The sequence below is a fragment of the Meles meles genome, chromosome 15, assembly GCF_922984935.1.
Source record: "Meles meles chromosome 15, mMelMel3.1 paternal haplotype, whole genome shotgun sequence".
NCBI classification, from domain to species: Eukaryota; Metazoa; Chordata; class Mammalia; order Carnivora; family Mustelidae; genus Meles; species Meles meles.
Genome location: NC_060080.1, coordinates 30,057,704 through 30,084,654, shown reverse-complemented (window position 1 = coordinate 30,084,654; position 26,951 = coordinate 30,057,704). Strand labels below are relative to the sequence as shown.

At 37.5% G+C, this 26,951-nt stretch overlaps 2 protein-coding genes across 6 annotated transcripts; one reads left to right on the top strand and one right to left on the bottom strand.

Annotated features, from left to right (window-relative positions):
* Position 1: 1 nt before the first annotated feature.
* CEBPZ (CCAAT enhancer binding protein zeta) lies at positions 2–22,014 on the top strand. Its single transcript, XM_045979506.1, has 16 exons — positions 2–192; positions 2,836–4,337; positions 7,541–7,772; positions 8,542–8,722; positions 10,025–10,113; positions 12,703–12,756; positions 13,305–13,407; positions 13,527–13,595; positions 14,731–14,797; positions 16,306–16,406; positions 17,205–17,262; positions 17,536–17,729; positions 18,150–18,236; positions 20,863–20,924; positions 21,004–21,085; positions 21,850–22,014. The coding sequence occupies exons 1-16, from the start codon at positions 37–39 to the stop codon at positions 21,987–21,989; spliced, it is 3,177 nt and encodes a 1,058-aa protein (XP_045835462.1). The 5' UTR covers positions 2–36; the 3' UTR covers positions 21,990–22,014.
* On the bottom strand, positions 9,096–26,951 carry CEBPZOS (CEBPZ opposite strand). Of its 5 annotated transcripts, none has more exons than XM_045979514.1 (5): positions 25,657–25,714; positions 24,019–24,134; positions 22,704–22,748; positions 22,021–22,105; positions 9,096–9,433 (listed from the first exon to the last, which is right to left on the bottom strand). In XM_045979514.1, coding segments are annotated over exons 1-4 (246 nt in total). In that variant the 5' UTR covers positions 25,659–25,714; the 3' UTR covers positions 9,096–9,433; positions 22,021–22,022. The 5 variants fall into 5 exon arrangements, with proteins under 5 accessions (XP_045835470.1, XP_045835471.1, XP_045835473.1 ...); XM_045979515.1 differs by lacking the exon at positions 9,096–9,433 and adding an exon at positions 18,794–20,556; XM_045979517.1 differs by lacking the exons at positions 9,096–9,433; positions 25,657–25,714 and adding exons at positions 21,839–21,890; positions 26,938–26,951.

Below are 26,951 nucleotides of genomic sequence, written 5' to 3'. Positions count from 1 at the left end.
AGGGACCGTAGGCCTTCCGCGCGTGCTTTGCTGGTAATGGCGGCCTCCAAGAAACCTTTGGAGTTCCACGCCAAGCGGCCCTGGCACGGAGAGGAGGCGGTAGAAGATCCGGACGAGGACAGCGAGGAGGATCACGATGAAGCCGAGAATGGGTTCTCTCTGGAGGAAGTATTACGGCTCGGAGGCACCAAGGTAATGGCCTCGGACTCGCGGACAAGGGGACAGATGCGCGAGGAGTGGTCTCGCAAGTGGCCCCGCAGCCCCTGAACGGGAGCGTGGGAGAGCGTCCTGCACCCAGATCCCAGCTTCGAAGTGTGCGCTTCGCGCTCTTCTTTCCCACTGCTTTTTACAAAGGAAGAGTCCTTTGGAACTGAACGTTTTTATGGTGTGGCCTTTGTTAGGACCCTCTCATTTCACTGATTTATAACTGGCACTCCATCAGGTCGGCGAAGACTGACCTTTTGGGGTTCTGACGTCGTGGCGTCAGTGTTCTGAACTCCAGTGTTGTTGAAATCTTAACTTCTGTTCCCACGCAGTTCAAGCACATGTTTACTCTCTAGAAGCCCTCAGTTCTCTTGGAATTTATGTTCTAAGTAAGGGAAACAATAAGTAATCAAACTTTTGAATATTGTGTATCAGATGCTGCGTGGTGCCACGGAGAAGAAAACAAGATAGTGTGAAAGGCGTAACAGTTTTAAATGAGGTTATCGGGGAGATCATCACTGAGATGTCTAGGAAGAAAACTGTAGGAAAGAAAGGAGTGGGCGAGCCATCTGTGAGCAACAAAAATGTCAATGTAGCTGAGGCAGAATGAGGTAAGGGGACAGTAATAAATGAAATCAGAGGTAAAATACAGGCCTTCCTCTGAGTTTGATGCAAAACCTTAGAAGATCTGGAGCAAGTACGTGAGGGAATTTAGCTTGCTTTTTTAGCACATGTTTTTGAGACTGTGGGTGGGGAGAGCGGTAGGGGCAGGAGAAATGCAATTTACAGGAGCAGATTCACAGTTTGCCCTGTACTTGTGTTGTATTTACTTTTTGAATAGGTGATATTTCACATACTACAAAAAAGTTCTTTTAAAAAAGTTCTTTCACTTTTTTTTAAAAAAGATTTTATTTATTTACTTGACAGAGATCACAAGTAGGCAGAGAGGCAGGCAGAGGAAGGGGGCAAAGCAGGCTCCCCGCTGAGCAGAGAGCCGGATGTGGGGCTCTATCCCAGGACCCTGAGACCATGACCTGAGCGGAAGGCAGAGGCTAACCCACTGAGCCACCCAGGCGCCCCTCTTTCACTTTTGATGAAAAGTCTTCTTTCCCACTTTATCTCTAGCCATGCAGTTACTAGCCAAAGGAAGTATTTTTGTGTCTTTTATATCTTCCAAACAAACATACACGTATGTTACTTTTTACACAAAAGGTAGTATACTGTATAATATTTTGTGTATATTTTTTCTTGCTGTTTTAAAGATTCTTCTATAACATTATATAAAGTTATGTCATTGGTTTTATGCCTGCATAAATCATTGTTTTAATCTAGCCAGCCATTTATTGTGGATGTTTAGGTTGTCAGTCTTTTGCTATTTTAATGCTGCAGTAAATGACCTTGAAAATAGATCTTTTCCCATATTTGTGAACTTATATATAATCTAAATTGATAGAAATGGAACTGCTGGATCAAAGGATGTGTGTCTTGTATTTTGATTTGAAGATAACAAGTTGCCCTCCATAGAGGTGCTAGTTTACGTTTCCATCAGCCACGTAGGAAAGTGCCTCTTCCTCCCACTGTCTCCCCAACACCACCTGTCAGTTTTATCTTTTTCATCTGACAGATTAGAAAATGGATGCATCATGGTTTTAATTTGGATTTTTCTTAATGTCAGTGAAGTTGAGCATCTTTTCACATTTTTTTTTAAATATTTTACTCATTTATTTGACAGAGAGAGAGGTCACAAGTAGGCAGAGAGGCAGGCAGAGAGAGAGGGAGAAACAGGCTCCCCACCAAGCAGAGAGCCCGATGCAGGGCTCGATCCCAGGACCCTGAGATCATGACCTGAGCCGAAGGCAGAGGCTTAAACCACTGAGCCACCCAGGCGCCCCATCTTTTCACATTTTTAAAAAATCACTTTTCCCTTATGAACCTTTTGTTTATACACTTTGCAGATCTTTCAGTTATCACTTCCTTAACTGATGTGTAGGAACTTTCACATTAAATATTAAGCCCAATTACTCTGATGCCAAGTGACATCAGAGACAACTGCCAGTATTTTTTTCCAATTTATTATTTGTCTTTTGACTTTTGTATGTTTTTTCGTCTGAGAGAATGACAGTTTTACCCATCTTTACCTTTAAGGGCCTGCATTTTATGTCATTTGGAAAGGTTTTCTTTGCTCTGAAATTATTTTAATTATGGTGGGCATTCTCCTATTACAGCTTTTTTTTTCACATGTGAATCTTTGACTTATCGAGAATTTACGTGGTGGTTGGGTGGGAACCCAGGCAATATCATGGTAATTGAATTTAATTGATTTTAAAGATGCAGATTTCGTGGTGCCTGGGTGGCTCAGTGGGTTAAGCCTCTGTCTTCCTGCTCAGGTCGTGATCTCAGGTTCCTGAGATAGAGCCCCACATCCGCATCTGCACCCAGGGCTCTCTGCTCGGCAGGGGGCCTGCTTCCCCTCTCTCTCTGCCTGCCTCTCTGCCTACTTGTGATCTCTGTCTGTCAAATAAAGTATTTTAAAAAAATAATAAAGATACAGGTATTTCAAATAAAATGTTGAAGTTTTTCTAAACTTTGGGTTTATAATTTATTTTTTAACTTTCTTATGTTTTAATGCAGCAAGATTACCTTATGCTGGCTACTTTGGATGAAAATGAGGAAGTGGTGGATGGAGGCAAAAAAGGAGCAATCGATGACCTTCAGCAAGGTGAACTGAAAGCGTTTATCCAAAATCTTAGTTTGGCCAAGTATGCAAAAGCTTTCTTAGTTGAAGAAGATGAACCAGCTAAAAAAGAAAATGCCAGCAAAAAAGAAGCAAGAGTATCTAAAGTAGATAATAAAAAGCAAAATGCAGCACAAAGTGAAAGGACATCACTCGGTAAGGTGAAAAATAAGAAGAAGCCAGAACAACATTCTGATGAGAACACCAGTGCCACCCCAAAAGTTAAGAAAGATAAACAACAGGATATCTTCGAATTTTTTGAGAGACAGACATTGTTACTCAAACCTGGAGGCAAATGGTATGATCTAGAGTACAGCAATGAATATTCCTTGGAACCCCAGCCTCAGGATGTTGTGTCTAAGTACAAAACCTTGGCTCAGAAACTGTATGAGCATGAAATCAACTTATTCAAAAATAAGACAAATAACCAGAAGGGAGCTTCTTCTACCTGGATGAAGACAATTGTGTCATCAGGGACACTAGGGGACAGGATGGCAGCCATGATTCTTCTTATTCAGGATGATGCTTTTCACACACTCCAGTTTGTAGAAACTCTTGTGAACCTTGTGAAAAAGAAGGGTAGCAAACAGCAGTGCCTCATGGCTTTGGATACTTTCAAAGAATTACTCATTACAGACCTTTTGCCAGACAGCCGGAAGCTACGGATTTTCAGCCAACATCCCTTCAACAAACTAGAACAGTTGGCCAGTGGCAACAGGGACTCAAGAGATAGAAGGCTAATATTATGGTATTTTGAACACCAGCTGAAACACCTGGTGGCTGAATTCGTGCAGGTCTTAGAAACTTTAAGCCATGATTCATTAGTAGCCACTAAAACTCGAGCTCTTGTTGTAGCTCATGAGCTTCTTTGTAATAAACCTGAGGAAGAAAAGGCTCTTCTTGTGCAGGTGGTAAATAAGCTGGGAGATCCTCAGAACAGAATAGCCACGAAAGCCTCCCATCTGTTAGAGACATTGCTCTGTAAGCATCCCAATATGAAAGGAGTTGTATGTGGTGAAGTAGAAAGGCTGCTCTTTCGCTCAAATATCAGCTCCAAAGCGCAGTATTATGCAATTTGCTTTTTAAATCAAATGGTCCTTTCCCACGAAGAAAGTGAATTAGCTAATAAGTTAATTACTCTTTATTTTTGTTTTTTTCGGACTTGTATCAAGAAAAAAAATATCGAATCAAAAATGCTTAGTGCCCTTTTAACAGGAGTAAATAGAGCATATCCTTATGCCCAGACTGGTGACGACAAAGTGAGGGAGCAGGTCGACACACTCTTTAAAGTGGTGCATGTTGTGAATTTTAATACCAGTGTACAAGCTTTAATGTTGCTTTTCCAAGTAATGAATTCTCAGCAGACGATATCAGATCGATACTATGCAGCATTATATAGGTAAGTACATAACCACTTCAATAGGTGACTGTGAGGAATAACATAATTTAATAATAATGTGATTTAATACACAATACCTATTGTGCCCCTCTGTGGGGCAAGAAATTTAGAAAACTGGATTTTAGGCCCCCCTCAGCAACTTGCTAAACACCAACTTTGAGTAAGTCAGTAATCTTTGTTTTCCTGTTGGAAAATTATGTTACATGTTTTACATACTTTTTTTTTTTAAGATTTTATTTATTTATTTGACAGAGATCACAAGTAGGCAGAGAGGCAGGCAGAGAGAGGGGGAAGCAGGCTTCTTGCTGAGCAGAGAGCCCCATGTGGGGCTCAATCCCAGGACCCTGGGATCGTGACCTGAGCCAAAGGCAAAGGCTTTAACCCACTGAGCCATCCAGGCGCCTCAGCATACATACATTATTTTATTTTTGTTTTGAGAACTTGTTAAAGTACAGAAAAATACCCTCCCCCAAAAAAGCATCTGTTTCTGCCACCTAATGTTTCAACTTGAACATTCTTTTGTATGTTTTAAATCTTTCAAATATTAAAAAATTAGAACTGCAGATATCATTGAAGTTATCTTCACTCTATTCTCCCTCACTCACATCCTCAGTCCTGTATTTCTTCCCCCGTCCTTCACAGCCATTTAGTAATTCATTCAGCAGCAATTCTTTGGATGTCATCTATATGCTGGACACTTGCAGGTGCTGTGCATATAGCACCGAACAAAATTCCCACACCTAGAGGTGCTTACATTCATTTTGAGGAAGACAGATGGCAAACAAGAAAGTCTCTTAGGGTTAGAGTTGCACTTTTGGAATTTTTTTAATTATTGGGATTAAGATTTTGTTCACTGAATTTTGTAGTTGTCCTGACACATACCTATTGAGGGGTGATATTTTGAACAGCATGTAAACACTTTGGAACTATTTAATTATGCCAATAAGCTATATATTCCTTACTTATTCATTTTAATAATTTCACATAACATATTTTATGACAAATATACTGTACTGAGATCTTGGACTTAAGCCACAGTGCCTGGATTTGAGTCCTAGCCATTAGTTTGCTTTGTAACTTTGGACAAATTACTTAATCCTCTTTAAAATGGTAAACATGACTAATCCCATTTTACTGTGGCCCGGTTTGTCTATAAAATGAAGGGGAGTGCACCTATCCTGTAGGGTTATTGTTACAATTATAAAACTTCCCAAGGTTCCATAGCTGAAAAATGACAAAACTGGGACTTTACTGAGTTCATGTGTATGTTAACCCATGTTAAGTGCTCTGCAGGTGTTGGCTGCTGTTGTTATTAATATTACTCAGATGAATTGCTTAAGTTTATTCCTGTTAACACTTCCTGTTAACAGTCTGTGAGGCATAGTAATTTGTGCAAAATCAGACAGACATGACAAGGCCAAGTTAGGCAGCAAATCCAGGTCTGCGGGCTTTGGGAGTTCATGATGTCTCATGGTGCTGATTGCACTGGTACATTAAAGCCGCTGCCTTCGGCTCAGGTCATGATCTCAGGGTCCTGGGATCGAGTCCCGCATCGGGCTCTCTGCTCAGCAGCAAGCCTGCTTCCCTCTCTCTCTGCCTGCCTCTCTGCCTACTTGTGATCTCTCTCTGTCAAATAAGTAAATAAAAAATCTTTAAAAAAAAAATATATTAAAAAAGAAAATTTTCATAAGAGTCCTTTCCATAACTCTTAAGTGTACAGTTTTCTTAAGTAATGGCTACTTTAGTTTGGAAAGAATTCCAGAGCTGAAAATTTAGAGGTTTGGGGATCTTAAGAGTTTTGGGTTGGTTTTTTTTTGTTCTTGGGTTTTTGGTTTTTTTTATAATTGTTGATGGTTATAAGAACTTTTTGGATCATGTTTGGAATCAGTGTTCAACACAACAGTCTATCTGAGGAGTACATTCTTAAGTTCTTTAAATTATTGCTTGCCAAGAGCTCTCACAGATGGATTTCCTCAAATGACATCTAAGCTTTCTTGTAGTATTTCTTTTGGTTTTATTAAGAATCATTTAAACAAAATTTCTGTAATATTATTTGAAACATAAAGGAAACATGATTTGGTTTACAAAAATTTCAAGAATGTGTTCTCTGTCAAATGGTGGGACACTCCTATCTAAATTCTCAAATGTTTTAAAAATGAGTTGCAAAATGGATGGAAATGTTGAAAATTTTAAATGTGAAGATAGAAAATTGGATATCAAATATTGAATAATATAGGATGATATGTCAATATCACCAGAGTTACGGAACTAACAAATGGAGGAGAGGGTCTGCAGAGCCATATGAAAATGCTTCACAGGGTCACATATTTCCGTTTCTAGTATTAATGGGAAAATGTTAACAAAAGTGCTTAGAATAAGAAGTAGTATTGCACATGAGCATATACCGAAGATTGTGTTAATTCTGGATATCCTAATGTCTAGAGGGCAAAAGCAGTTGGAGCATCTCTAGGATTCAACAACTAGGATAAAGAAAAATTTTAAAAATTATGTTCAGGGCACCTGGGTGGCCCAGTAGGTTAAGCTGCTGCCTTCGGCTCAGGTCATGATCTCGGGGTCCTGGGATCGAGTCCCGCATCGGGCCCTCTGCTCAGTAGGGGGGCTGCTTCCCTCTCTCTCTCTCTCTCTCTCTCTGCCTGCCTCTCTGCCTACTTGCGATCTCTCTCTCTCTGTCAAATTAAAAAAAAAAAAAACTTTAAAAAAAAAATAAAAATTATGTTCAATTCTCTACATGTGTGTTCATTAGAATTATGTGGAAGCCTCTGGTCCCCCAGCTACAGGGTAAGAACTGTGGTCCAGTCCACTGCTTTCATAGGTCAGTTTTCATTATTTGGTTTTGGATTAGCCTTTTGTGTGAGGTTCTAGATCTATATAAAAATTACGCTGGGGAATGGAAAACTCCTGAAAAGGAGAAAAGAAACCACCAAAAAATGTCTTTCTCCTGTGATATTCCCACTCTGCCCCAAGATCATCATTCTGTCTATTTTGGTCATTGACTTCCATTTTACATCTTAGGTCTCTTGATGTAAAAATAAACAGGAAGTTTATTCCTAAGATGATATTAGCAGTTGCCTCTATTAGTGGTTGTAGTAGAGATACTACTACTAGAGATTCTACTACTACTAGAGATACTACTACTGGAGATATTTTATGAATAAACATTTGATCTTGTTTTTGTTTTACAGGAAGATGTTGGATCCAGGACTGATGATGTGTTCTAAACAAGCCATGTTTCTTAATCTTGTCTACAAATCTCTGAAAGCTGACATCGTATTGCGCAGGGTGAAGGCTTTTGTGAAGAGGTTACTTCAAGTTACTTGTGAACAGATGCCACCATTCATATGTGGAGCTTTATACCTTGTGTCTGAGATCCTTAAAGCAAAACCAGGTTTAAGAAGTCAGCTAGACGATCATCCGGTATATCTTACAACTGCTTTTTAAATCGAGTGGGTTCTGAAATATATTGGTATTTTTCTTCTTTGCTTCAATGACAGTAACTTACTTAGTTCTCTGGAGCATGAACATGTGTGGTCCTAGAGTTGGACAGACCTGAATTTTAGTCCCGGGTGTACAATTCTACAAGGTGGGCATGTTGCTTGACCCCTTTACTCATAGTAAACTGTACTACGCTAAAATTGTATGAGGTAGTTACAGTTACAGAGCTAGTGAATCTCTTTTTTTTTTTTTTTTTAAGATTTGATTTATTTTTTTGACAGAAAGAGATCACAAGTAGGCAGAGAGTGAGAGGGAAGCAGGCTCCCTGCTGAGCAGAGAGCCCGATGTGGGACTCGATCCCAGGACCCTGAGATCATGACCTGAGCTGAAGGCAGCGGCTTAAACCACTGAGCCACCCAGGCGCCCCCAGAGCTAGTGAATCTCTTAAATCTGTTTCCTCAGTTGTGAAATGGACATAGTAGCATCTACCTCATTGGTTTATTTATGTAATCAGAAATTTGAGGGCTGAATGTTTTCATGTAAAAAAGTACCAAAGTCTCGGGGAATTGTGGCTCAAAACTCAATTCTCTTATTAATTTAGAAAAAAGAAGATGGTGTGTCATAAATTTGATTGATGGAATTTTCATGTTTCACCATTATAGCAACAAGTGGGTCTTCTTCAAAACTACCTGATATAACTGAATACAGACTTCCAGTTGATTAATGCAGATTTACTGAACCATTGTTTTAGGAGTCTGATGAAGAGAATTTTATTGACATAGAAGATGATGAAGACACAGAAAAATTCACTGATGCAGAAAAAGAAACAGATACAGTAAAAAAAGCTGAGACAGAAGGAACTGTGTCAGACAGTGCTATGGAAACAAAAAAATCAGAGTCTGCTTCTTGGGTACACTTTGATAATTTGAAAGGTGAGTTTCTTAAATCTTTCAGTTGTTCTTTCGAACTTTTAAACAGGAATTAGATTCTCCTTTGGTCTTTTTTTATTTTTAAGATTTAGGTTTTTTAGTAATCTGCACCTAGTGTGGGGCTTGAACTCACGAGCTGAAGTTTATATGCTCTACTGATGGCCTCCAGCCAGGGCCCCCGCTTTGATCTTAATAGAAATTAACATTATACCATTTTAGAAGTCCTCCATATTCTTTTTTTTTTAAGTAGAGCTTTTATAACCAGATGTGTTCAGGAACTTAGAAGTAAATTTTTTTTTTTTAAGATTTTATTTATTTATTTATTTGACAGAGAGCGAGATCACAAGTAGAGAGGCAGGCAGAGAGAGGGGGAAGCAGGCTCCCCGCTGGGCAGAGAGCCCGATGTGGGGCTCGATCCCAGGACCCCAAGACCATGACCTAAGCCAAAGGCAGAGGCTCAACCCACTGAGCCACCCAGGCGCCCATAAATTTTTAATATAGTGAATTACTTGTCTACTTATTAACACATTGCATGTTTTAAAGTAATTTTGATCTTAGAAATTAAAGCAGATACCGTTTGGAAATGCAGACTCTTCATTTGAGCTGTAAAGAAAAGCACACTAAACCTTGGGGATCAAGAAATGTGCCAGATCCATTTCTTCAAACTTATTGTGGAACTCTTGGTCAACTTTATCTCCCCAAACTTCAGTTTGCCTGTGAAGTATAAAAGAGAAGTATGGTAGCATCCAGAAAAAAATCCATCAATTTCCCTTAAGACTAAACTGAGAATAGTCCTTTAGAAGGTTGATGAACATGTGCATTGTGAAGTAGACAGTTTGTTGTAATGTGTTCTGAAAATTCTTCGAAGATAACATAAAACTTGTTCCAAGTGAGAATTATTCGTGAACATAATTTAGTAATAAATATTCAGTGCTTTTAAAGTTCCAACAATTTAGACGTATTTAATCTTCAGGCTCATTGCCATTTTAACCCTTATAACCTAATTGACCCAGATTTGGACACCTTTTGTTACCTGGTTTATTCAGTAGCAAATACTATCCTTGGTACCATATCTAATTCTTGTTGGGGCTTGGAATGTTTAGGTAGGATGCCTGGCTAAGAATGTTGAAAATTGTAATTCTGTTTTATATATATATATATATATATATACACACACACACACACACACACACACACACACATATATTTTATAGTTATTGGTTATAACATTAATGGTGTTGGTTTTAGTGACCTCTTGGGCTAGGAATAAAGCATTTAAGAAATGGTATTTTTTTTGGTTCTCAGGTGGCAAACAGTTAAGCACGTATGATCCATTCAGTAGAAATCCTTTGTTCTGTGGAGCTGAAAATACAAGTCTTTGGGAACTTAAAAAGGTAATGTAATTTTAAATGTAAATTTTAAATTGTCTCAGTTCACTAGTATTTGTATTTGTTCTCATGGATTTAACACCTTGAAGTTTCCATTTTGCTTATAAATATGATCAATACAGTTTAGTTATTTAGACATTAGTTAAGTGGCAGAAGGAAGCAATTTGAAGAATGTCACCCAGCTGTAATGCTTTCTAACCCATATTTCTGTAGTGTTTGATAAACATTAAATTTATGCATTTATACATTCACATGTAGCAAACCTTAAATAACGTGGATGCAAAATAAGGATGTTATACATGGCTATAAATAAATTTTGTTTTAATGCATTAGATCTCCCTGAGAAGTTTTGTGATGATAGAACTATTTGCATATAAAATTATTTTTTAAATGCATTAGAGGAACTCATATTTCCAATAAACTTTCTGTGGTATCTTTGGAAAAGCAAGGAAGTATCTTAGCACACAGACTCCCGTGGGTTTTTGACACCTTTTCAATGAGTCTGCAGGGTCACAGCTACTTTCATTGTGTTACCAGGGCACATTATTTGCCTTTGTTACTCTGTTGACAGTGGAACTAATGATATTCAAGAAATGATGGCTAAAACTGCTAGTGTCTTAGTGCAAATAAGGAAAGTAGCCATTATATTCTTCACTGCCATGTACTTTCAGGGAAAAAAAGCCAATATCCTATAAGAATGATGAAATAGGAAAAATTAGTGATTATCTTGACTCAAAACTGCATGGCTTTTTCATAGTCTTTGTGCATATCCAGCAAGAATCCATAACGTAGTTCTGCTGTATACCTAAGTATGAGGTTGTCTTGTGTCTTGGGAAAAGTCCTGTGTAGTTGGTTGTAAACTCAGCTGCTTTTTTAAAAAAAGACTGGTTGACAGATAGACTGGTTGTTCAGATTTGGGTATTGGGGAGACATTTTCTTGAAAGTGAATGAACTGAATCTTTATTTGATGCAAAACAGCTAACAATATTTGTTGTCATTGATAAAATTCAAGCTTTTGAGCAAAGTAAAAGTTTCAAGATCTTGTAACCACTACCTTGAATTTGACACTTTCTCAATATTTTAAAAACTTACGTTTTCTTTTTTTTTTTTTTTAAGATTTTTATTTATTTATTTGACAGACAGAGAACACAAGTAGGGGAGCAGCAGGTGGAGGGAGAGGGAGAAGCAGGCTTTCCTCCAAGCAGGGAGCCCAGCGTGGGGCTCGATCCCAAGATCCTGGGATCATGACCTGAGGCAAAGGTTGCCCCTTACCTACTGAGCCACCCAGGCGCCCCATAAAAACTTCTCTGATAAAATCAGTGGTGATACTAACTGTGACTTTTGTTGTAATGGAACCAGCATGCAGAAGAACTGCATAACTTATTGCATCAGTATTTTCCAAATGCCTAAATGCACAGTATTACAAAGTCATGGTAAAAAGATTTATTCATAGTAGACTGATAAATTTTGATTAATTTTTGGTAGCAAGTACCAAAAGCTGATTGATGTGGTTTCAGATTCCATATTGCAACTAATCTTCAGTTTGGGTGTAGTATCAAAGAAGAAATTCCACAATTATGTGAAAGGTTATCAGTTAACCCTCCTATTCCCCTCCTGTTTGAGGCAAAATTGTCTTTTTATACTTCCAACTAAAAAGTAACAGGGAATACAGAAGCACATATGAGAATTCATTGTCTTCTGTTAAGCCAGACAGGAAATAGATTTACAAAACTAAAATTTCCTACTCTTTTCCTAATGCTTGTATGTTCTGAAAAAATATTTTTCATAAAACATTTGTATTAATACATAATAGGCTCATTGTTATTTTAAACTGACTATAAATAGTTGTTTCAAAATTTCCTATTATGGGTGCCTGGCTGGCTCAGTCAGAAGAGCATGGGACTCTTGCCCAGGGGGTCATGGATTTAAGCCCCACAGTGGGTATAGAGATTACTTAAATAAAAACTGAAGAGAAAATTTTTTTTTTTTTAAGATTTTATTTATTTATTTGTCAGAGAGAGAGAGAGAGAAAGATCACAAGTAGGCAAAGAGGTAGGCAGAGGGAGAAGCAGGCTCCCCGCCGAGCAAGGAGCCCGATATGGGACTCGATCCCAGGATGCTAGGATCATGACCTGAGCCGAAGGCAGCCGCTTAACCAACTGAGCCACCCAGGCGTCCCTGAAGAGAAGATTTTTGTTGTAATTTCTAATAAGGTAAATATCAATAGGATGTCCCACTTAAACTTAGGAAGCTGCTAAAGTCTTGACTTTTTTTTTTTCTAAGATTTTATTTATTTATTTGACAGAGACACAGCAAGAGAAGGAACACAAGCAGGGGGAGTGGGAGAGGGAGAAGCAGGCCTCACCACTCCGCCCAGTGTGGGGCTCGATCCCAGAACCCTAGGATCATGACCTGAGCCGATGGCAGATACTTAATGACTGAGCCACCCAGGCACCCCAAGTTCTTGACTTTTAAATGTATAAAGCACTCCTGAGACCAAAATTTTGAGAATCACTCTTCTCTAATGTATTGGCTTAAGTTTTAATTCTTTGTATTTAAAACTATAGTAAGAGTTGACTTTCCTCTGTTTTTTAGCTATCTGAGCATTTTCATCCCTCTGTGGCCCTTTTTGCAAAGACTATCCTTCAGGTAAGTCTAATATTCTAAGTCAAGAAATAAGAAAAAATAATCTAGTTTTAGATAATCAGTAATTGGTCATACAGTGTTTTTTATCCTCCACATAGAATCATAAACATTTTCTGCTGGTGGAGAGGACCAGTGACTTGTTTAATACAGTAGGGCAGGTAATTCTTCCCACTGTGTGGTGAATAGAAATACAGGCTATTAGAAAATGGCAACAGCTATTTATTACATTCTGGCTTTTCTCCTGAAGAAAGACTGCCCTCCCTTTTCCCATTTGCTGTGTTGGCCACGTCAGTGTTTGATTCCTGGTTAATAGATGACTTACAGTATTGTTTACCTATTCATAAAATCAATAGTGTATCATAAAATATGTATGTATATGTATGATTGTGTTTAATTCTTCAAGTAAGAAGAATGAGATGGATATTTGAAGGATCATTTATGGCCTATTTGTGCCTTTGATGCATTATAGATGATTTTTTTCCTTTTTTTTTCTTATTTGGATGCATATATATAATTTGAGTTCTTAGTCCTCCTCCCCTCTCACCTTTCAGGGAAATTATATTCAGTATTCAGGGGACCCACTGCAGGACTTCACATTAATGAGATTCTTAGATCGGTTTGTATACCGAAATCCAAAGCCACATAAAGGCAAAGGTATGCTTCTATTTAATTATTTGGTTTAATTATAATTATAATAATAATTATTATTTAATTATTATAAATAAGCATAAAACTAGGTTTTATATTACACTCTTTTAATTTTTACATTTCAGAAAATACAGATAGTGTTGTGATGCAGCCCAAAAGAAAACATTTTATGAAGGATATTCGTAGTCTTGCTGGTAAGTATAAAGCCTCGACAGTTGAAGCTGACACAAGACTAGTACAAGTCAGTAACAAATTGTATTATTCTTTGCTCCATATCCCATATATATAACTATCTTTTACAGTTAAAGACCCTTTTTGGGGGGGTGGGGGGAAGGTTTGTTGAGCAGGGGGAGGGGCAGAGGGAGAGAGATCTCAAGCAGATTCCCTGCTGAGCACTGAGCCTAACACAGGGCTTGATCCCACAATCCTGAGATCACAATCTGAGCTGAAACCCATAATTGGATGCTCAACCAACTGAGCCACCCAGGTAGCCCTATAGTTAAAGATCTTCTTAAGCTGTCTCTTAAGGGTTCAGCAGAAAGCCCACACACAACTAGTTTTGTCACAGAGCATCATTTTAATGAGTTGATAACTTTTTATGGGTATTGAGTACCCATCTTGTGTATCTGACTGTTTATGTATTCAGAGCAAACATTTCTTTATATAATAAATCACAACTCCTTTTCATTCAGAGACTAGGATTAATTGGTGCTTTATTAATATTTTAATTTCCAACTGATTTATTTCACAGAGATCCCGAGATGTAATGGACTTACCCAAAGTTTATTTATAGAGTTAGAATTTAGAAGCCAAATCCAATTTTAATCAAGATGAGTTAGAAATTTTCATTGTGAAGAGAGAAAATATTCTTGTAGTTCCATGTTCTTGTTCCTTGATTTTCATCAGTATTAAGTAAAATTGTGGATAATTCTGTTTACCTTTACTTCCTGTTCCAGAATGGCAGGTGTTACTGTCTTTCTTTCTCTGAGATGATAAGTATAAAGTGATTATTAAGAAAACTCTTTAATTTTATTTCTCTTAAAATCGGGGTCCTGGATGTGGTTGGAGGACAATGAAAACCATGTTCTTTCACTGTGATGCACTGATGGCTACGTATGTCATTGTAGCCAACAAACAGTTTCAAATGTTGGGTCTTCTGCACTTAGACTTTTCCAGAAACTGTCCTTTGCACTAGAAGATCCCTTCTGTCCCCTTTCCTTAAATTTTGAGACTTTATAATTGGAGGTATGCAGTATGTAGTCTTATGAGCTTGGATAACATAAAAAGGATTACTTCAATAAAATTTTTTTTCTTAATCTGTTTTCCTAGTGAATAGTAAGGAGTTCCTTGCAAAAGAAGAAAGTCAAATACCAGTGGATGAACTGTTTTTCTACAGGTAATATACTCAATGAAGTTTCATTTGGGAAACTATTAAAATTTAAATTTTTACGACAAAAAGATTAAATTTTTAGATTCCATAAAATGGCTTCAGTAATATAGGTCAGTCTTGAAAAGATCTAAAGGTACGTCACTTGGGGCACCTGGGTGGCTCAGTTGGTTAAGGGGCTACCTTCGACTTAGGTCATAATCATAAGGGTCCTGGGATTGAGCCCCACATCGGGCTCCCTACTCAGTAGGGAGTCTGCTTCTCCTCCCTTTGCCCCTCCACCCCACCCCCCAGCTTGTGCTTCTTGCTCTCTCAAATAAATAAAATCTTTTTTAAATAGTGTGTCAGCTTATTTTTTTTTGCAAAAGGAATTTATGAATCATTCGGCTTGCTAATCCTAAGATATCTAACTGAAACTTAAATAAAACTTGTGGGTGTTTTTAATAATGTAGCTTAAATTTTATGACTCCTGACTTTATAAAACCTAATCTTTAATTTCTTTTTTAATATAGTAATTATCTTACAGGCTTTAAATCTGTTATCAGTCTAACATTATGATAAGCAACTCATGAATAATTTGTCCAAAATGTGACTCTAAAGCAGAATTACCAAAAATCACTGTGCTATTACATAGGAACTCCTAAACTTACTAGTATTCTTACTGCTATCTGTTTGGTTAATTCTGTTTATTTGCTTTTTTATTTTTTATTTATTTTTTACTTTTTTTTTTTTTTAAAGATTTTATTTATTTATTTGACAGATCACAAGTAGGCAGAGGGAGAGAGAGGAAGAAGCAGGCCCCCCGCTGAGCAGAGAGCCCAATGCGGGGCTCGATCCCAGGACACTGGGATCATGACCTGAGCCAAAGGCGGAGGCTTTAACCCACGGAGCCACCCAGGCGCCCCTATTTGCTTTTTTAAAAATATATTGTGTGAAGAATTTTGAGAGTATGATCCCATCTGCAGAATGCTAAGTTTTACTCTACCCCAGTATTAGAATGGGTCTGATAAAATATTGTGATGTTATCTAGAGCCACATTTTTGCCTTTTTTCTAACACTTAGGTCATTGCTGTTGACACTCTTACTGTCATTTAATTAAGATGAAGTGTTTTTTATGCACTAAATCCTAAATCCTTGAAATTTATTATACTTCACATTCAGAAGTTGCTATTTTAATTCAAAACTTCTGTTTATAATAAAAATTTTAGTCATTTATATCCAACAGAATTTTAACAGTTTTTACACTTGTCTGTGTCACTGGTCATAGGTGCTTTGATTATACCAAATGGGCCATTTAATACAATTATTATAAGGGAGTCTGGGTGGCTTAGTCCTGACTCTTGGTTTCTGCTTGAGTCATGATCTCTGAGTTGTGCACGTCAGGTTTCGTGCTCAGCAGGGAGTCCGCTGGAGATTCTCTCTCCCTCTCCCCTCCACCTCATGTGCATGCACAACGCGGTCTGTCTAAATAAATAAAATCTTAAAAAATAAAATATGTAACATGCATGTATTTTCAGGTATTATAAAAAAGTTGCTGTTGTTAAAGAAAAACAAAAACGGAATGCAGATGAAGAAAGTATAGAAGATGTGGATGATGATGAGTTTGAAAAAATGATTGGTAATTTGTTTTTAATTTTAATTTTTGTCTGCAAAATAATCTTTCCACTTAGAGAACCATGGAATATTAGTGGTAAGAGTATCTTAGTTTTTAAAAATCATTTAGCTAAGAATACCATACAAATGATAATGAAGGACTAAAAAATATTTCGGTGGCATATGGTAGTTCACCCACACTTGCTCCAGAAAGATTTAGGATTATGCTGGACAGTTCACGGGAAAAATACGTTTCTATTTATGTGGCGTGTATTCATTCTTAAGGCGTAATCTCTTATAGAAGAGAAACCATTTTTACTGTTCCTAATTTCCTTGCACTATTGGTATCAGCAGTATGCTCTTTCATCTGTTTTATCTTTGTGATCCACAGAGCTATAAAATGGTAACCTCTATTTAGGCTGAAACAAAAAACCGGAAATTAGAAAAACTTACATTGAGTTTTTTTGCACATTGTATCTACTAAAAATAAGCACTTAAAAGGATTGCAACTGCTAAATATCATTTTGATATTTACCCTCTTTCCATAAAAGAGTTGTAGAAAGGAGCCGAAATTAACTGGAATCCATTTTGGTTTGGGAATTTAATTGAGGTCCGTAAAAAATAATAATAATAATTAAGGTCAGTATATTCACAGGCTTATGTAGATTAATAAAACACAAGCAGTAGTCAGATTTACAAAACATCCTTTTGGTGTTTACACATCATAAATAGCAGAATGACTGTTAATTGGTTCAGACAGAAGACTTGTCAACTTTGTTATTCCTTGCTATTATCTCACAGTTTATATATTGTTCTCTGACAGACACATTTGAAGATGATAATTGTTTCACCTCTGGAAAGGATGACCTTGATTTTGCCAGGTAAAATACTTTTAAGTCTTATTTTTTAAAAGACTATTTTCTTAGCAGTTCCTAAATTGTATTCCTCAGAACAGTAGAATACGGGATTCTGTGATGTGTAGGAGAAATTTATTGAAATAAGCTTGGGAAATGGAGGTAGTATTTTCATTGTAGACTTCAATAATGCATAGAGGTTCTAGGCTGTCTGTAACTTTGTTAATAGCCTAATACCCTGCTAATCACTAAAACCACATTAGAAAACAATGTTCTCTACTACATGTTGTTTTTCTTCAGCAACATGAAAAAGAAAAGAAAAGGTGCAAAGGAAGACCCAGAAGATGAAGATTCAGAAGGCAGTGATGATGAGCTTGACAACTTGGATGATGATGAAGTTTCTTTAGGAAGTATGAATGAAGAATTTACTGAAATTGATGAAGATGGAGGAACATTCATGGATGTGTTGGATGATGAAAGTGAGGGCATTCCAAGTAAGCATTTTTTTTCCCCAAGTAAGCATTTTTCCCCAAGTAAGCAAATACAAGTCAAAAAAGTATATTTTCCTTTTTTCCTCATTGTAAGCTAGTTTTTCTGTTGAGGCATTTTGTAAACATTACTTTGTATTCAAATTAATAATCAGGTTGGCTAGAAACTTAAATAGGATCTTTTCCTCCTCTTATTTGGAATTGAATAGAGGTTCAATTTTGAGCTTTTATTTTAATTAACAGGCTTTTTGCACAATACCTGTTGAGCTGTTAAGTTACCCTTTTTTTATTGTTAGAAAGTAGTTATTTCTCAAAGTTAATCACAATATTCATCATTTATCTTAGCCTTATAGCAGTTCTGTTGCTTTTAAGTTGCTTAATAGTGTGTTTTTATTTTTGTTTTGTTTTTGTTTGGGGGCACAACAGAACTTGATGAAGTCAGCTCTAAAACGAGGACAAAGAGAGGCAAGAGAAAAGGGGCAAATGATTTTGACTTTGCTGGATCATTTCAAGGTAAGAAAATGTCTCTTAAACCTAAGCAGTGCCTCTGAGAAAGTTACTACTTGTTATCATTTTGGAAAATTTTCTGAATTGGTTAGTATAATTTTGTTTTGCCTTTATGATGGATAACAACGGTTTCCTGTGTTTTTAATATGTGAAAGTTGTTTCCCACATAATACCTTCATTATTTTTTCCTCATAACTTCTTCCTCTCATTTAAATATCTCTAGATAATCTTTAAAGTATCATAACAGATGATGCCTTTTAATGTTAACACTTGTAAGATGCTAATTAAAGAAAAAGGTACTATATCAGGTGACAATTTTAGCTTTTTTTTTTTTTTTTTTTTTTTTAAATTTATTTATTTGACAGAGAGAGATCACAAGTAGATAGAGAGGCAGCCAGAGAGAGAGAGAGAGAGAGAGGGAAGCAGGCTCCCTGCTGAGCAGAGAGCCTGATGCGGGACTCGATCCCAGGACCCTGAGATCATGACCTGAGCTGAAGGCAGCAGCTTAACCCACTGAGCCACCCAGGCGCCCCCAATTTTAGCTTTTTGATAAAAATGTAGAAAACATTGTATTTCATTCCTGAAATCTGTGATAAATTCAGACTTGCTTTTTCTTCATGCTTTGAATGTTAGACACTTATACTTGCAAAACTTATCAGCTCTTTCAAATACTAACAGTGATAGTCCTCTTAATTAGATGATTTACCTGATATATAAATTATAACATTATCTTTCAGCTTTTGTCTTCCACTGAGTAATGTACGGTGACACTTTAATAGTAGCATATGCTCAAATATAAGACAAAGTTTTCCCTAAACTCATCTCCAGAAAGAAATGTTGCCTTATTCTTAAGTCCTCCTGAACCTGTCATATTAAAAGATGCTGTTTCAGTGACTTTATTTGAATAATAAAGTACTATTTCAGAAGACAGTAGCCTGAAAGATGTCAGATCTCAGCTGACAGTAGTTTCAGATGCAGATTAAAGGATACCTGACAGAATTGGTTAAAACAAAAGGAGGCCAAAGGAATTTGAAACACTGACAAATTGGGGCGGTAAGAGTGTTCACCCTACATTTATAAATGTTGGATATCATTATGAATAAACAAACCTAAAGCCAACTTTAAGAAGGCAGGAACTGTGCTTACAGTTGATATTAACTGTGCTTACTAGTTGATATTAACAATTATATACCTGTAAGATGAATGAAAGCCAAAAAAAAAAAACCTTTCTGGGTGCTATACAAATGGGAATTTTAACTCAAGAGAAAATATTCCATAATAGCATCATATGCAATTCCTTAATAATATACACAAAATTTAAAATGAAAGGCTCTAGAAACTGTTTTATCAAAAGTGGCTTGATACCCATGCAAAGACTTTACATGATTGTTTATAGCAGCACTATTAATAGCCAAACAGTGGGAACAACCCCAGTGTCTATTCACTCATGAATAGGTAATAGAATATTATTCAGCCAAAAAATGGAATGAGGTACTGATTGTAGTATGGATGAGCTTCAGAAATGTTATGTTAAGTGAAAGAAGCCAGATACAGAAGACCACACACACATCATATGATCCCACTTACGTGAACTAGCCAGAAAAGACAAAGCCCTCTTGGGGAGAGGGCGCATGATTGCAGATGGGCACCAGGGATCTTTTGGAGTTGATGGAAATGTTTTAAAATTGCAATGTGATGATAGTTGAACAACTCTAAGTTTACTAAAACATACTGAATTATACATGTGAAAACAGCCGAGTTTTACGATGTATGGTTTGTCACCATCACCTCAAACATGTTCCCTACTAAAGTTGTTTTTAAAAATGGCTCTAGTTTAAAAAAAAAAAAATGGCCCTAGTAAAAAAAAAAAAAATAAACTGGAAAAAAAATAAATAAAAAATAAAAATGGCCCTAGTAGATGCACAGGATTTGAATAACATTGTTTCAGGAAAAGTGAAAATGGATAAAAGCAGTATTCTTAGTAAATATATTTTTAGATAATGTGATTTTTAAATGTGTGAATTAAAATTTAATAAGTATTAAAAATAGGTGTTTTAGTTTATTTTGTAAGTTTATATGTTCAGAATTACAAGTTAAGTGGTTTTTCCATAAGTAGAACCACTTTGAGAAGTCTAGACAAAATTTCATTTATAACATAAAAAACATACCCTCCATCAGTTTCTTCACAGACCAAAGAATAAAACCTCTGACTTAATTAGATCTTACAGTTTGCCTTAAGTATTCCAAAATTCAACCATGGTCAAGTTTGTAATCAGTCTTGGCTGATACTGTGAAAAAGGGTGAACCTTGAGCAGTGGTTCCAAATCTGAAAGGCAGGCAGGAAGACACTATTGTCATCTCAGCAATTTTATTAGGATACTAACTCTCAAATACATTATATTTGTCTTTAAATACTAGCTACTTAATGGTGCTAGAAGATAACTGTAATTCTGTATTTTAACCCAAATGCAATCTTTTTGTAACAGAACCATGTTAAAAGATTGTTGAATCACTGTTGTACACCTGAAACTAATGGAACATTGTGTGTCAACTATATTTCGATTTTTTTAATGCATTTTTCCAAAATCATTGGATTTACAGTTCAGTAATCTAGGCTTACATTTTTTTTTAGGACCAAGAAAAAAAAAAAAAGGAAATTTTAATGACCCCAACCTATTTGTATCTGCTGAGGAGGTAAGACTAATATACTGCTTTAAGAAGTTAACTATTCCATATTGTTTTGAGTTTTCTAATAAATGTATCTCTGTTTAAGTTTGGCCACCTACTGGATGAAAACATGGGATCCAAGTTTGATAACATTGGCATGAATGCCATGGCTAACAAAGATAATGCAAGTAAGTAACTAGAATAATTGATTGATTGATTGGGGAGGGTGGCTGCACAGAGGGAGAGAGCTTCTCCAACAAACTCCCTGCTGAGCACAGAGCCAGGTGCAGGGCTCCATCCCACAACCTTGAGATCAGGACCTGAGCTGAAATCAAGAGTCAGACACTTAACCAACTGAGCCACCTAGGTGCCCCAAGTAACTTGAATTTTTTTATGGAGGTTTTTAAATGGCCTTAACTCAGAACTTCTGAAGATTTGAGTATTTTTTGGAGGACCGTTTTTAGTAAGGATCAATAAAATGGTTCCTTATGACCTGGAAGGTATGGCTTTTCTTTCTGTCTGTGCAGCATATAGGATTAAAAAGCATTTAGACTACAGCAATAAAAATAGTAATTACTTTAAGCAGTTACTTTAGTTTTTGATGTAGGCAGGTTGTTTTTATATAATAGGAATTTGCTATGTAACCTTGTAAGTACTTTATAGACATTTTAATTCTGATATTGATAGTTACTGGCTTCTGTTCTTTCGCCAAAGAAAGTGTTCAGGAGAAATAAAATCTTCAGAGCATTTTGTTCATTTCTTCTCCTAGTCTTTTATTTGTTAAACAGTAATCTTTAACAATAAATGCCAGAGGAAAACAACAGATGAAGGCAGGGGATTTGCATAATAGATGGGAAATGACTGAGCCATGGCAGACCAGTAGTTTGTGTTTTCTTCTGTGGGGCCAGGAGTCCACAGTGTGGTGTGCTCATCTTTCTTTTCCCTCACAAAGGTCACAAACAGCTTAGATGGGAGGCTGAACGCGATGACTGGCTACACAACAGAGATGTGAAAAGTATCATCAAGAAAAAGAAAAATTTCAAGAAGAAGAGGCCGAAAACCAGTCAAAAAATTAAAAAGCAAAGAAAATGAGTTTTCTAATTATAAAGTAAATTGTACTTACTCCTAATTTTTGCTATTCAGCCATTTTTCTTGATCTTGCTCTCTGACTCCATACATTCCAGACTGTTCAATGGATTTGTAATAAACTATAAATAAATGGAGCTGTCATTTATAAAATCATGTAAAGGTGTTAAAATTAAACTATATTGAGAGAAATCAAACCACTTTTCCTTATTTCTACATGGTAAAATGAAAAATAGGATATATACTTCATGGACAAGCCCTCCAGCATCTGTACTGATTATTGTAATAAGCACTATTTATTAAGCATTACTTTATACCAGATTATTGTGCTAAGTGATTATGTAATGTCATCTTGTTTAATACTTAACAACAATTCATAAGGTGGACAGTTACCACTATTGGACAAAGAAACTGCTCCAAGAAATTAGCAAATCAGAGGTCACATTGAAGTTTTAAGCTGTGGTTTGTCACCATCACCTCAAACATGTTTCATTCCAAAGTTTTCAACCACTGGTAGTAACTACTCATCTCCAAAAGAGAATCTCCACCACCATGTGTTCTCAGAAAGAGCTAAAATAGGGATAAACAGTAATTTTTCTTGGAAACTGACATCACCAAAAAAAAAAAAAAAGTCTTTTAACCCTTAATTGGTTATAAAGAAATTCCTTAATTTAAAAGGTACCTGAAAAAGTTGTTTTATACTCTTAAAGAAAAACCTACCTTCCAAGATGAAGGGAAATTTCTTGCTCATCGTTTGCCGGAAATCTGATGAAAGAAAGGTCTTGAAATTAGACATGACTAGAAATTCATCATACTAAAACATGGAGCCATAATTTAGCATTAGCTTTAGGGTCTATGAGACCCTAAATCCTATAGATAATCCTATAGATAAGAATCCTAATCCTATAGATAAGAAATGTGTGTTAAGGTCCTGGTAATCAGGAACTCTCTGCTGCACTGGGTGTAATTTGCACTTACCTTGCATGTTGCCCCCCCATAGTTACTTTGGATTTTTTCAAATTTGGCCTATATATATGAGGTAATTTATTTAGAAAAGTAAGTTTTCCATGTTACTCTATAACTCTTACGTAACTATGAAATTTGAGATCAGCTTCAAAAACTGGGTAGAGTCTAGTTCATAATTCCATAGCAAGGTAAAATGGAATACTGGAGTACATACTGGATTCCATTTTACCTTGCTGTGGAATTAGAAACTTGAATTTGTTTTTATATACTGTTCGGATGTTTTCTTTTATACACTTATACTTCACAAGTGACTGAGCATCCTAGAGCAGTGCTTTAGGACACATGACAAGTTTCAAAGATGGCCACCACCCCCAGGACTACTGTTACCTGCTCTAGGGAAAGAAAAGCAGCATTTCCTCATTTTAAAAGTTGAGGGCTCTAATATAAAATTTCCCTCCAGAATGTGTTACAGCACTTTGAGTGGCAGCTGGTGGCATGGGAAAGGTTTTAAGTACTCAGTTATTGATAGCAGAGGAGGAACTCTGATCGCTTTTGAAACTGGTTACTTGACAACTCAGCTCTACCACTAATTCTCAGTCTATGAAACAATGAGGTATAAGCAGCAGGCTGAATTTCTTCCACCCTGTTCCCAAACTAAGCCAGACCAGACACTTGCTCTGTGCCCCAGACTAATAAAATCCAAGAATGAAACATTTTCCCTAATCTACAAATAACATTATTTAGGGAGAAGAATCATTAAGTCCACAGTAATTAACACCAAATTTCTTACGTCCACAAAAAGGTTAACATTTCATGTTAATATAATGTATGACTTCTTTCAGAAGTACAGGTCTGTGATTCATCAATCTTACACAACACCCAGCGCTCATCACAACACATACCCTCCCCAATGCCCATCATTTAGGCCCCCATTCCCTACCCCTCCCCTCCAGCAACCCAAAATGCCTAATACACTGAAGCAATTTCTCTAAAAATGCTGTTTAGTATCTCAATGTATTAGCAAACTGCACACCCCTCTAGAAAACATTAACTACTGAATTAGGATTACCTTGGCTTGTGTTCATCTTATTAAATAAAAAATATGCTCCAAAAACACCCAAGAGTTCAACAACTAAAACTCCTTTAAAGATCTTCTTTGCCACTGGTTCCATAGTGCGGGCCATCCTAAGTAACAATAACAAATACCTGAATGAGCATACACAAAGTGAGTACCTTTAACACAAAAGCAACTCCAATTCATTCCTACAGTCTGAATAATTTAGGGATAAAACCCTAAAGTTACTGTATGCTTATTTGTATTTGATATGTCCCACAATCCTAGTTTTCATTCTCCACCCCACACAATGAACCAAAGACACCACTGGAAAAAGCACAAAAAGGAAATGAAACTGATAAAAGCACTGTAAAAAGAATTAACAAATGATGGAATTAAGATTTTTAATTGTCTAAGAATAGAATATTGATAAGGTAAATCATTATTTTTAGCCAAGCTAGGAATTAAGATAAGATCTAATGGGTGCCATATGTGAAAATTCTTTGAAAGTACCCCACAAAAGTAAGGTTATTCTATAAGTGATTCTATATGTTTCATAGCTGGAGGTTTATACAACATATTTTGAACGATGTGCCACAGCCCAAGCATTTTATATAAAGTTAAAGAAACCAACTTGTTCTGGGGAGCTGCTATTCTAACAGTATTTTCAAACTAATTACATCACCCAAAAGACTTGTTAAAAATGTACATTTCTGGGCCTAAACCTGCAGTTCCCCAGTCCCTCGATTGTGATTCAGCAAGTCTATGGTTAGCATCCCAATAATGTGTGCATTTGCAAGCAACTCCAAATGACTTCTGTACTAGATGCCCTTAGGGGCGCCTGGGTGGCTCAGTGGATTAAGCCGCTGCCTTCGGCTCAGGTCATGATCTCAGGGTCCTGGGATCGAGCCCCGCATCGGGCTCTCTGCTCCGCGGGGGGCCTGTTTCCTTCTCTCTCTCTGCCTGCCTCTCTGCCTGCTTGTGATCTCTCTCTCTGTCAAATAAATAAATAAATAAAATCTTTAAAAAAAAAAGATGCCCTTAGACCACATTAGGAGGAAAACTAGCCACCATCACCCAGTAAGTGGCAAACTAGATGTTAGATCTTGACTCTCTTCCTTTCACTAAAATAAAAGCTAATCCAAAAGAGGGTTTGAGTCTTCATTCTCCTCCAACATAAAAGCTGAACAAGGGAAAGGGCTATATAGTAAGCTAAAAAAAATAGCATATGACTCGTACTGAATCTATGAAATGTAAATGCAAGTTCTTACTCTGCCTCCCTATAATCCCAACAACAGGAGAAACCAGTGGTTTCTAATCTCAGGATTTTGATACTGTCCAATGTATGCTCCTTGTCATACTGTTCTCTGACCTCTGTGCAGAAACAGTAAGATCTATAATACTCTATAGTCCCAGCTGTCTGCTCACCACCATGCATTTACGCCATTTCCTCTTGACTCCCTTTCACAATGCCTGAGAGTGGGGTAATTAAATACCCTATTTTTGTAGGATTATCCTATTAATCTCTTTACCAGGTGTCCCTTCCTTCATTTTGATAATGTGATCACCCTGGGGACTAAAAGATTAAAACTTTATTAGTTTTATCGTAAAAAAAAAAAAAAATGAAGCAGAGGGAGCTAAAAAAGAACTTACATATAACCAAAAGGCAGGTGAGTGGGTGGGAACTGTTTTGCTGTTTACGATGCTGTACCTGACAGAGAGTAAGTCATAATCAGTACAAGGACCTCTCTTGGGGAAATTTTTAATGTGCAATAGGTGAAAAAAAATTTTAAGTCAAAAATAAAGCGTGCCTGCAGCAATGTCCTCAGTATAAGGAATCCTAGTAAAATCTGGTTTTGTTTTGTTGGGAGGTGAGGTTAAGGGTTCAAAAAATAAAGTACAAATAACACTGTTACAGCATTTACCTTTTAAAAATACATATATACACATTTTACGTTACAAGTCCCTCAGCTTCAGGAAAGGTGTTTTTAACGATTGATAAAGCCTGGTTGATAAAGACCACCAAAGGCATACCTGTCCACGACACAGTTGGGTTACTAGGTGGCAGAGAAAGAATAAGATTAGACCGGATTTTGGAGAAGGATGGAATTTCGGTGAAATTTAAAACAAGGCAGTCCTCGAGCCACCTGGGCGGCCCAGTCAGGGCAACCACGGATTTCATCTCAGGGTCCCATGATCAGGCCCCGCATCGGGCGTCGAGCCTACTTTACATACACACGTACATACATAAAGGAAATAAAGCAGTCTTCGAACGGGCTCGAAGAAAAGCGGCGCTGTGTGTCATGGGGTTCGCATCACACTGGGCTGAGAAGCGGACTCAGGGTGCACAAGCTTAAACGTGCAATGCTGCGTCGGAAAATGCCTCGTCTGTGCGCTACAGCTGGAAATCGACGCGCCTCAGCCTCTCAGGCAAAATGACTTATCAAAGGGCAAGGTCTCTCGCACTCGGCATGTTGGAGAGCAAGGTCTCTCAGCACCCCGGGGTTTAATCAGCTAAAGCGCTTTTTCCAGGTTCCCACGGTCCAGAGCCAAGGCACCAGCTAGGATTCCGAGAGCTGCCTCAGGCTGGCTACCCACGATCCTCAGGCCCTCGCGGCTCGCCGCCCCCCGGGTCTTCGGTGCACACCCCGGCGGCTCCCGGCGACTCCCGGCGCTCTCCCGCCTGCCCGGACGCTCCCGCGCGGCCCGCACCCAACTCGAGCGGGCAGCGCAGGCCGCACCGCCCGATCGTGGCGACATTGCGACCCGGAAACACTCGGGCCTGTCCCGCGTCCTCCCGCTGAATGGATATAGTGACACCCAACCTTCTTCCGTATGACCCCAGAACTTTGGCGAGGCCCCCAAACTCCCGTCCCACTCCGCGCTCTGTTGAGCCCAAGTGAGGACGCCTAACTCGAGCCATCCCTCTCTTACCTGAGGTGCTTGCA

Excerpts from the sequence above, each read along its gene's own strand:
- CEBPZ (XM_045979506.1), top strand. The coding sequence starts at position 37 with ATGGCGGCCTCCAAGAAACCTTTGGAGTTCCACGCCAAGCGGCCCTGG. Across the intron at positions 7,773-8,541 it reads GTCAGCTAGACGATCATCCG|GAGTCTGATGAAGAGAATTT; the intron begins GTATATCTTACA and ends CCATTGTTTTAG. Across the intron at positions 13,408-13,526 it reads AAAGCCACATAAAGGCAAAG|AAAATACAGATAGTGTTGTG; the intron begins GTATGCTTCTAT and ends TTTACATTTCAG.
- CEBPZOS (XM_045979513.1), bottom strand. Across the intron at positions 22,749-24,018 it reads TAAGATGAACACAAGCCAAG|ATTTCCGGCAAACGATGAGC; the intron begins GTAATCCTAATT and ends TTCTTTCATCAG. Across the intron at positions 22,106-22,703 it reads ATTTCCCTTCATCTTGGAAG|TTTATTACAAATCCATTGAA; the intron begins GTAGGTTTTTCT and ends ATTTATTTATAG.